Here is an 11,112-nt window from a genome sequence, read left to right as displayed (position 1 = left end):
TCTTCCCTGGAACCGGCTCTACTTCCAATGTTCAAAAGCCAGAGTTTGGAAAATCCTTCAGATTTAAGCCGGCCTGGGACAGGTTGTGCAGCACCCACAGTAATGACGCCTTCGTGATTTGTTCACACTTCCTCACCAGTAAGAAAAGGCTGTTTTGCCCTCACGTCCCCTTCCCCTCTTGGCTGCTGTGGATGGAAACCCCACAAGGAAGTGGCTGCATGAAAGTGACAGGAGACCCTGTGAAACACAAGGTCAAGGCCTGCAGGGCCGTGAAAGTGTCCTTCTGGCAGATGTGCTCCCTCCCCGCCCTTCCCAGCATGGTTTTCCTCTTACAGACACACACAGGGGGGTGCTATGTTTATTGTTTTCTTTTTTTAATGAAACTAAATCACTGCTTACAAAAACCTGCAAGAGCCCTCACGCCCATCCCCTTCACACTTCCCTTGGCTCAGCCTCTCCCCATCTCCCAGGAACTGAAGCTCATGAACGCCATGAGGGGAGAGGCCTGGGCTCCGACCCGAGCCTTCCCAGGGTGACAGTTCTACCGCCCATGATCCTTCCTGTCAGGCTGAAGGTGGCATGGAAGAGGGTGGTCCCCGCTGCCGTGGCTCTCAGGCCACCACCCGGACCAGAGTGAAATGATGTGACTGCCCCGCCCCAGAGACCCCCCCTCCCTCAGTAGTCTCTCCCCTCCCTCCCCCCACCCCCCTCCCTAATTCTACCCCTCTACTGAGATGAGGCCCGGCTCCCAGATCCGAAGGGCCAGGGCCTACAGACTGTAGAACTTCAGGCTCCTGTCCATGCCCGTTGAAGCGATGAACTTGGCATGGTGCCCAAAGGCCACCCCTGTGGTCAGGCCGCTATGCTCTGAGGAGAGACAAGAGGCAGTGGTGAGGCTTCTCCCGCTTGCTTGGGGCTGAGCACTGACCCTGAGGACACGCTCCTAAACCCATCCAGTGCTCCCGGGTCAGTGCTCATGTACTCTTTCCCCAGTCAGCTCTACACCCGAGGGCAGGGTGCTAGTCCGACCTGCACACCACAGGTCCTTACTCCACATCCGGCACACAGCAGGCGCCTGGGTGCTGAGTGCAGAGAGGAACGTCAGCGCCCCCACCTGAGCTCTCGGAGCAACTGCAATTCTGCTCAGTTCAAGGGCTAGAAGCCACTGAGAGCTAGCAGAGGGCAGTCTCGTTCTCTGCCTTCTCACAACCTGTTTTACAGATTTAGCTAAGTTTTCACTTCGGTTTAAAACCTCACTGCTCATTCAGCTGGTGTATGTTTATACTTTGTAGTTAGTTCTAACTCGTTTATCACTGGGACAGTCCGTTAGCCTGTTCTAGCTCGGGGTTCCCACTTAGGGAACCTGAGCCCCCAACACAGCGCAGCGCTGGGCCGAGGGCAGAAGAGGCTGGGTGACACGTAGCCCCGGATTCAGGTAGTTCGTGAGCAACAAAGCAAATTCCTTCTAGATTTAGGGGTAACACCCGGAGCCCCGACTACAGAGCCCAGGCTGTGCTTCCGGCCTCCGTCCCGCCTCCCTCCCAAGGCAGAGATGCAGTGCTGAGCAGCGGCAAATCCTTACTCCAACCCAGACACTGTTCTATGTTCTACATCCATAGGTGTGTATACACGTGAATGCATGTCATATACACAGCTACTTCCTGTCATATATGGATATGTGCACACCTAAACAGATAACTTCGTATATGTACGAACTCACCTAAACCTCATGGCCACCCGGTGGAGTACACACTGTCAGCATTCCCCAGAGAGGCTAGGCAACTTGTTCAATGCCACACAGCCTGAAGTGCACTTGAAGTGGTAGAGCCGGCACTTAAGGCCCAGCAGTCTGACACTCGAGTTCACTTTCTTAGCCACTCAACTCTACTGTCTTGGGTGGTGATGGAAAGCTGCCTAGGCAACCTCACGCCCGCCCCTAGAAATTCCTAGCCCGGTGGTATTTGCCCTCTTCGTCCTGGGCCAGGGCACCCGGGGGCCTTGGGGGCCCAGAGGTCAGACCCTACCTGTGAAATGAAGAATCTCTGTCCACTGTTTGCAGATGTAGATCTGGACATCCGTGCCCCCGAGAGCCAGGTAGGTGCCACTCTGGTCAAAGATCAACGACTTCACCTGCCAGAATCAGGACAGAGGTCACGTGGGAACAGTCAGGGATACACAGAAGTTGGATCACTTCGGTGAATAACCAACAACCGAGGAGCCACAGCGACAGAGCAGGGGCGGGAGGGGCCCACCTCGAAGTTGTTATCCAGCTGCAGCGTCTTGAAGTTTTTAAGCTTGCGCAGATCCCAGAGCTTGACAGAGGAATCATCGGCCGCTGTGGCTAGGTAGTAGCCATTCTCCGAGAAGGCAATGCTGGTGATAGGGCCCGAGTGGCCGGGGAAGTTGGCCACGTTGGTGCGCTCCTACGGTTGGAGGATGGGTAGCACAACGTCACCCACTGGTCACGAGAGGGAGAAGATGGGAGTTCGCCAAATGCCCGCCTCTGAGCCATCCTCCTCCACGCTTCAGGGAAGGACCACGAGCAGGAATGGCGGAAGCAGACGGCCCAGCCCAGGAACCCCAGACCACACCTATCACATCACATCACATCTCTCTCTCTCTGTCTCTCACACACACGCACACACACACACACACTCCACCCTTGGGAGCTCCAACCCCCCGCCCCCGCCAGGGCCAGGTGCCATCAGCACCTAATCACACTGTGTAGTCAAGGGCTCAGAACCTGGGCCTTAGATGGAGGCTGCCATGTCCTACCTTCAAGTCCCAGATCTTGATCTGCGAGTCCATGGTGCCTGTCCCAAAAATGAGTCCATCGGGGTGGAACTGCGCACAGGTGAGAGCTGTGGGAGAGGGAGACGGAGCTATGGTCAGAGCCCACAGGACAGACAAGCACAGAGAAAAGTCCCTCGCTCTTCACGCTGCACACTGTGCCCAGCACAATGCCTGGCACCTGGCAGGTGCTGGCGGTTAATGTATTTTAAGAGAAAATGAAGTGACAAAATAAAACATAAAACTAAACGAGAAGCAGCAAAAGACAGAGGCCAGCGCCTCTGAAGCAACTTACAGCAGCCAGAGGTCTCATCTGTCACCTTGGTGAGCACACGCCCTGTCTGGATGTCAGAGAAAGCCCAGTACTGAAAAAACAGAGACAATGGAGCCAGTAAGAAAGTGGGTGCCCTTCAGGAAGGCAGGGACCCTTGTTCGGCAAACCCTGGCCAAGCTAGACCCTCCGAGCAGAGGAACGTCCTCCTCTGGGGTTCTGGGGAACCAGCTGGTGTTGGCAAGATGCTCCCTCCTCCCAGGATGTTAAAGCTCAGAGACCAGCAGGCCTCTGCAGTGTCCAGGCTGACACCACACCTGGTCATCAGAGGAGCTCAGGAGATAGTCCCCAGTGGCATGAAGGCTGAGGCCTGTCACAGCGCTCTCATGCGCCCGAACAACCTGCACACAAGAGGCATTCGGGACCGACCAAATCCTGATAGTAGCATCTGGAGAGGCAGAAAACACCAGCTCCTGAAAGGAAAGCAGAAGAGATGGACCATACAATTTTACAAAACCGGGAACAGCCACAACCCCAACAACTGCTACTCTTTCAGTCCTGTCCTGCCTAGCACCATCCATCCACCCAGTGATGCCTAACAGAGCCAACAGTAAATGCTATTTAAAATGGTAACTCAAACAGCAGCGGCCTAGATGAGGAAGCCTATCTAGTGCTAAGAAGGTCAATTGCACAAGACAGCAGTTTCCCACGCCCTGTTTCTAAGACCAGAGCAAGCAATGTTTCTAATGCAATTAAGGAACTAAGTTTTTAAATTTTAGTTTACTTGGGGCACCTGAGTGGCTTAGTGGGTTGAGCCTCTGCCTTCGGCACAGGTCATGATTCCCAGGGTCCTGGGATCGAGCCCCGTGTCAGGCTTTCTGCTCAGCAGGGAGCCTGCTCCCCCTTCTCTGCCTGCCTCTCTGCCTACATGTGATCTGTCAAATAAATAAATTTTTTTAAAAATCTTTAATTTTTAGTTTATTTTACTTTGCTTAAATAGACACATTAGCTAATGGCTACTGGCACGGATGGCATGGGTCTGAGCACTGGGTCTGGGAGGGGCTGCAGGACCAGGACCACTCACACTTCAGCTCTGCAGGGGGCAAGTTAATCCTCAGAAAAATATGGGGCAGAGAGAACCTCCACAGTGTCAGCTACCAATTATTTGGGTTAGGACATTAAAAACTATAAGGTTCAACCAACTACCCTATTTCGTCAGTATGATTTCATAAGAGAAATAACAGCACCCAGTCAGCAAGGAAGGAATGCTTTCCCCCTGAAACGCATTTAGTTTTGGGGTGCCCAGCTGACTCAGGGGAGCATGTGACCCTTGATCTCAGGGTCAGGAGTTTGAGCCCCACATTGAGATTAAATTTAAAAAACCTGAAGAGAATAAATGAAAAACAAAAAATACATTTAATTTCACAAAAAATTCCTGTTCGTCATCTATTTCTAATTTCCTTAAGAAATAGGGAAAAGGCTAATTGGGAAGCACAGACTCAGCAGCTCTCCTACAGTCTCAGACCCAAACTGTCCCAGACCTCAAGACTCAAATCCTGTAAGGTCAGTAATCTGGTCTACTGAGCAGTCTTTGCCCTCTACGCCAGCACCTCTCCATCTACTTTAGCCCACGCCACTTTCAACAGTCAACATCAAGCCCCCACAACCCCACAGGACCGTGGGAATGTGGACACACCTGTCCTTCCCACATATGCTAAGTCAAGACTTCGCTGAGCTTGGTTTTCCAGTTCGTATTACAGAGAGCGTAAGGTTTTTCCTTTCCCTAACATAACGTAGGTCTATGAATAAGCTTATTCAAGCTCTCTGTTTCCTCTCTTCCCCTGGTCTGAAGGCCACTGCTCTAGGAGGTTCTACAGAGTACAGGGCAACCCCATGACTGCAAACAAAGGCCTAGTGCTCAGCATTCTTCCTCGGGCCTGACTGACTTCCAAGAGCACAGAGCAGGGCTCGCGACCCAGACCACTGCAACAGCAACCGCTGCTCAGTAAGGAGGAGCCCGGGTGACTGGCAGAACCCTTTACCTGAGAAGGATGAAACACCACACTGGTGACTTTCTTGGTATGGCCTTTGAGGGTGGCCAAGATTTGCTCAGAACTCTTGTCGAAGACGACAACATTTTTATCCGCCCCACCTAAAAAGGACCCAGATGAGATCCAAAAATGAGTCACGCCCACCTGGGTCCTCTGCTGAAGAAGGTACTTTTGTCCCCAGGCCACGCAGAGGACAGGAGCATGCACCTTCCCCACCACCCTCCCCGCCTTGGCCTGCTGGGCCCAGCCAGCTCTCACCAGTAAGGATCTTGTTGGTGTCGGCAGGGCAGAGGTCCAGGGCCAGGATCCCAGGAATGCTGGCACTGTGCAAGCCCTGAGCAGAGTATACAACATCAAACCCAGTTGTCGTCGAATCCAAACCAGCCATAAAGCCACACAACTCCCCCATTCCACCCCCAGCCCTGGGGAACAAGAGGGACTTCTGTTCCCCATCCACTGCACTTGGCCTTCTGCTTGGACACAGCGCCGCCCTCGCGGCATTACTGGGAAGGCCAGCACTGGGGCAAGAAGCTGGGGCCCTTGTGCAGTTCTATGGCCACCGCCCTCCACGCTGGCTGCCCGCCCCAGATACCACAGGGGCCCCCTGCCCCACAGCCAGCGGGAACCCGGCTACTCACCACGTGGGAGGCCACTTGCCGGTATTTGCTCAGCTCCTCCGGCTTCACCAGCTCCTCTGGCACCGTCTTCCCTCTCTGAGCAGAAGCGAAAGGCCCCCAACGAGAGCAGCAGTGAGTGCACGATGCAGCGACTCCCCCTTCCCCGAGGGCGGCCGCCGCCTCCACCTACCAGCTCTCCCCTGGCTCTGGGAAGACTCACCTTCTTACGCTCCGTGGTGAGCACAGTGGCCTTGTCTTGAAGCTGGGCAAGAGAGAGAACAGGTGCAACGGTGAGACAAGTGATTTTGCCAGCTGGACGTTGGTCCCATCTCCAAGCGTCACCTGCACTCATGATCTGCCAGTTTTGAGCTAAGGGCTTACGTGCATTCCCTCTTCTTACTCTCACCCCAATTTGATGGGGGGGGTGCTGCTAACCTTACTTCGTAGAGGGGACACTGAGCCTCCGAGGAGGGAGGTCACTTCCCCAAGGCCTCAGCAGTGACAAATGGCAGAGCGAGCACCTGAACCAGCTCTGCAGAGCTCCCAGACCAGGTCTACACCATCGAGAGAGTGGAGATGCAAGGTGAGCACAGACAAGACACAAACCACCAACTCCTACAAAAGGCGAGTTCTGTGAGTACAGCAGGGCACTGGCCCTGGAATCCCACCCACTCTGCCTCTTGTGAGCTCTGCCTTTCGATCTTTTTTTCTTTTTTGAAGATTTTATTTATTTGACAGAGAGAGACAAACAGGATGAGTGGGAGAGGGAGAGGCAGGCTTCCCATAGATCCAGGGCTCGATCCCAGGACTCTGGGATCTTGACCTGAGCCAAAGACAGACACTTAACAACTGACCCACCCACGTGCCCCTCTGCCCTTGAATCTTAGTCTCTGGTTCTTTATCTGTAAACCTAAAAATGGTCATTCCCATTCTGACTCCCTCAGAGAAAACACATGAGAATGTGTAACAAAGTGTTTCACAATCTGCAAAGAACCCCCATAACAGTAAGAGCTACAAGTTGCACTTACCAGGAATTACAATATTTTAAATTCTCACAAGTCTATAAAGTAGACACTGTTACTCTCAGTTTAGAAACAAGGAAAATGAAATACAGAGTTGGTTAAGTCAGCCCAACGTCGGCCAGCTCCTAAGAGGTGACAACACAGCATGAACACAGGCAGTGTGGCCTGAGTCTGTGCTCTGCCCCGCTCTGCCTGAGTCCCACGTGGCTGGGATTTCTAGTCAGACAGGACTCAGGGCAGAGGGTGAGAAGTGAGGGCCCACAAACAGTCCAACCAAGTGACTTCCTACAACTTACCTTCTGGATAATCTCGGGGGTCATTCCCACCAGCTCGCCCAAATCCATCGGCTCGCCTGCACCCTGAAGACAAGAAAGTTAAAGGTGAGGGAGGCACAGAAAGCCAAAGACCCTTGCAAGAGAACCACATGTGACACTGCACACAGGGGCTGCTCATGGTGGGGGGCGGGGGTCCACTCACCGCAACACTCGGCTGTGAGCTTGGCACGGCCTGAGGCACGATGAGACCGGCCTGAGGCTTCAGGGTGGCCAGAGCTGAGAGAGAAGAATACATTAGAAATGGGGTGTCACAGAGCAGGACTGGCCCAGAGTGGGGGATGGTAGGGCAGGGGCAGCACCTTCTCGGGCAGCTGTAACTTCCTTGGTGAGACGGGCTATGACACGGCAGGCAGCATCGTGCTGGTACAGAGCGTGGGACAGCTCCTGGCGGGTTGTCTGCAGCTGCTGGCGCAGAGTGAAGCTGTGCAGCATGACTGCGTCCTGGGGAAGGGAAACGCCACTGTGAGGGGGTGGGGAGGAGCAGGGAGCACCCGGTGGAAGAGTCAGCCCTTGACCAAGAGGATACTGCCCCGTATTCCCCCAGCCTGGACCAGTATCAGTAACCCAAGAGGTCCAGGAGGGGCCGGGAGTGTGCTGGTAGCCGCTCTGGAGCTGCCACCGCACACCAAACAGGGGGCACAGGGAGCACTAGGACCCCACTCTTTCCCATCCCATCTTCTCCAATTCCCTGGCCAATCTCAACATCATGCCGTCACCTCCCCAACAAGGGAAGAGGAATGCCACTGTGGCCTTTTACCGACTGCCCTCATTGTGTCGGGTACCGTACATGAGAGTCGCTCAAGATGTGTTCACTCATTCGTCTCTCAGAGAGCCTACTACATACAGTGCGGCTCTCAGCGCTGGGTTTACACTGATGAACAAAACAAAACCCTGGGGCACCTGAGTGGCTCAGTTAAGCGTCTGCCTTCGGCTCAGGTCATGATCCCAGAGTCCTGGGATCGAGCCCCACACTGGGCTCCCTGCTCAGTAGGAGCCTGCTTCTCTCTCTGCCTGCTGCTCCCTTTGCTTGTGCGCTCTCTCTCTCTCTCGCCGTCTCTCTCTCATTCTATCTCAAATAAGTAAATAAAATCTTAAAGAAAAAACAATCCCTGATGTCACATTCTACTCTAACCTTATTCTAATTCTCCCTCAAGCCCTGAGAGATTGGTATAAATCCTTGTCCTTTAGTCAGGAAAACTGGGAGTCACATATGAGCAATTTGCCCAAGGTCACATGGCAAGTGAGGAAGGGAGCGAAGCGTGGAACCCAGATCTGTGTGAGCGCAACAACCAGGCTCCGCCACTATCATCCTGCCCCTCAAAAAACAAAATAAAGCGAAACAAAACAAGACTCCATCCTTCCCACCCCAAGTCCTAGAGCAGTGATCCCCTCTCTTCAAGTACAGAGACACCGATTCTCTTCCGGGGACTCACCCACTCATCCTGCAAGGCTTTCAGAATGGCTGGGATGCTGGTAGCGGAGGGAGGTTTGGGCCGGATTGGGTGAGCAACTGCCAAGAGAGGGAGAGCGCGTATGAAGAACCGTAACTCAGGGACTCTTCCTCTCCCCCACCTCTTTCCCCTACGTTAACAGAACACCATCTCCTCCTCCAGTGCGCTGGCCCCACCTCCCAGCCTCTCAAGCTCTGAGCTAAAAGCTCTGGACAGAGGCCAGCCACCAGGCACCTTTGATGTCGATGAGCTGCTCCTCAGACAGAGGCTGGTTGTTGATGGGGTCTGTGCCGTTCTCTGCAATGTACTTCTCAATGAGCCGCCGCTCGTAAACATGATTAGAGACGGGGGACACGCACGGGTGCTCTGGCACTTCATTGGAGACTGTGGAGAAAAGGCAGGCAATCAGCTTGGGGTGGTGAAAGGGACTTTGGACAAAGGGATGCCTCACAGGCACCTAGCCCGGACAAAACCACACGTCCCCACATTCGACTGACAGAAAGCAGGACATGACACTAGTTTTGTAGTGTCCTCAGCATCTTTTCAGCTACAGAACTAGCTTCTTTCTCCATCATTCCCCTGACAGAGAGTCAACCAACAATTACTGCGTTACTACTATGTGCCACATACCTACAGAGCAGTCAATAATCCCCGCCCGTCTCCGTTTGGAACAAAGACACCCAAGCACCCATTATACTCTGGGACACAGAAATACACATGGCCCCTCAAATCTCAGTCTAGAACCAAGATGGATAATCAGACAACGAAATTACAAAGCACCGTGAATATGTTACATTAAGAAGAAACACTTAAACTGCATTCTCAAGTGCCAAGCCTGATTGTAAACATTTTCTGTAGGTTCACTCATCCTCACAACAACCCCCAACAGAGGTATCATGGGCGCGCCTGCCTCGGTAGGCTCTGCACCCCTGAGGACAGGGATTACAGCTGGTCAGACTTCCAGCACAATGCAGATGCCCAGCAGGCATCCAGTACACATCTAACAAAAACATCTAAGCACAATCAAATGAAAGGAAGGATGGTGCTGGCAATATGGGGAAAAAACCTTCCTCGACACTGAAAGAAAACAATCCATGTGAAAATATTTTGCGAACTTTAATTTCTTCACTATGAAAAATTCCTTTTTCTGGCCCTCATTTCCCTTTCTTCCTTCCTCCCTCGTTCTGGATTCATGGAGAGGTTCTGAGAAGAGCACAGGGCTTACAAGTTGGAAGCAAATCGAGAAAGGGATGTTCTAGTAACCTGATGACACAGAATGGGAAACATCTGCGTGCCGCATTAAAATACCAAAAGGAAAGCCCCTACAAGGAAAAAAAGCATGGATCTGGGCTGGGAGAAACTACCTCCACCACACAGCTCCGCCACAGTCTCCCCCAGCCTTACATCCTCATCTGTAAAACCCCCATCTTCCTTTCTGCTTTGGAGAATTCTTGTGAGGATAAAATGAGATCACGGACTCGGAAGCGCCGCGTCGACCAAAGGCTTTACAAATGTGCGCTGTGTTTGGTAGTCGTACAGAGGGAGACTGGGAGGCTGGGAGCCAGGGACCTGGATTCCAGCCCTGTCACTGCCTCTAACTCGCCGTGTGACCTTCGCAAACTGCAGAATCTCTGACTACCCGAGCGGGACCTCAGACGTCATGCAGTGCAATACCCTCTTTTTGCAGGTGTGGAAACTGAGGCCCAGAGCCTGCGCTAGATCACAAAGCCAATCGGAAGGGAGATCCTGCACAAGCCCGATTCTTACACCACAGCTGCTTCCCTGCACCAGCTCCCTCCATCCAGGGCTCAGTTCACTGCGTAAACGAGGTGCTTGGCCTCAGTGACGTCTGCGACAATAAACTTGAGGCGTTATGTAAACTGTGAAGCGCTGCGCAAATGCACCCCACGCCAGGGAGGAAGAGGACCCCCGCGCTGACAGGCCGCCGCCCAGCCCCCAGGGAGCCCTGTTTTCGCCTCCGCCCCGACCCCCTGGCAGCAGAGGCCCGCAGCTCCTCCCGCTCCGCGCTCCGGCCCCCTGCGACCCGCGATCGGCCGCAGCCGACACTCACTCGAGCAGATCAGGGACATGGCGCCGTCGCTGCGCTCCCAGGCGCCTCACACCGGGCTCCGGGATTCGCTTCTGCGCCCCCGCGGGCCGCTTCCGGTTCCCCGCTGCTTCCGGGACGCTCCGCGACTAGCGGGGAGCGACCCCGCCGAGCGATGTTCGCGTAGCGCTTCACGTGGGGCTGCGGCCGCTCGCGCGCCTCAGCCTCCACCACCTAACGGAAACTGCCCTTTCCCAGAATGCAACCGGGCAGGAAAGGGCCCGCCACGGAACCTTCGGCCATTTCCGGACCTACTCGTTGCCTTCCGTAAAGCGCTCCCGAGGGCTGGGGCAAAGGAGGTTCCAAACTACATTTCCCACGATGCAGTGGGAATTTAAAGCCAATGCGTTGAGCAACACTTTGGGGAGACTTGCTGCTGCGCTGGTCCATGGGGACGGTATTTCGCACAAACTTTGGAGTGTAAATGAATTTCCTAACACACTTTTTTAAAATGCATCTTCCTGGGGT

The 11,112-nt window shown here is 53.9% G+C and overlaps 1 protein-coding gene across 1 annotated transcript; it reads right to left on the bottom strand.

Moving 5' to 3' along the window:
• Positions 1–357: 357 nt before the first annotated feature.
• LOC111150093 (pre-mRNA processing factor 19) lies at positions 358–10,825 on the bottom strand. The gene is made up of 16 exons (XM_022507437.1): positions 10,609–10,825; positions 8,772–8,921; positions 8,520–8,596; positions 7,386–7,527; positions 7,229–7,302; positions 7,048–7,110; positions 5,950–5,991; positions 5,751–5,825; positions 5,371–5,446; positions 5,104–5,213; positions 3,379–3,534; positions 3,086–3,155; positions 2,776–2,861; positions 2,253–2,423; positions 2,025–2,130; positions 358–867 (listed from the first exon to the last, which is right to left on the bottom strand). Exons 1-16 carry the CDS (start codon positions 10,625–10,627, stop codon positions 770–772), a joined length of 1,515 nt encoding a protein of 504 aa, XP_022363145.1. The 5' UTR covers positions 10,628–10,825; the 3' UTR covers positions 358–769.
• Positions 10,826–11,112: the final 287 nt, after the last annotated feature.

The sequence above is a fragment of the Enhydra lutris genome, unplaced genomic scaffold (genome assembly GCF_002288905.1).
Source record: "Enhydra lutris kenyoni isolate GAN:26980312 unplaced genomic scaffold, ASM228890v2 scaffoldscaffold22, whole genome shotgun sequence".
In the NCBI taxonomy this organism is placed as follows: domain Eukaryota; kingdom Metazoa; phylum Chordata; class Mammalia; order Carnivora; family Mustelidae; genus Enhydra; species Enhydra lutris.
This window is presented reverse-complemented; position numbering and strand designations above follow the sequence as displayed.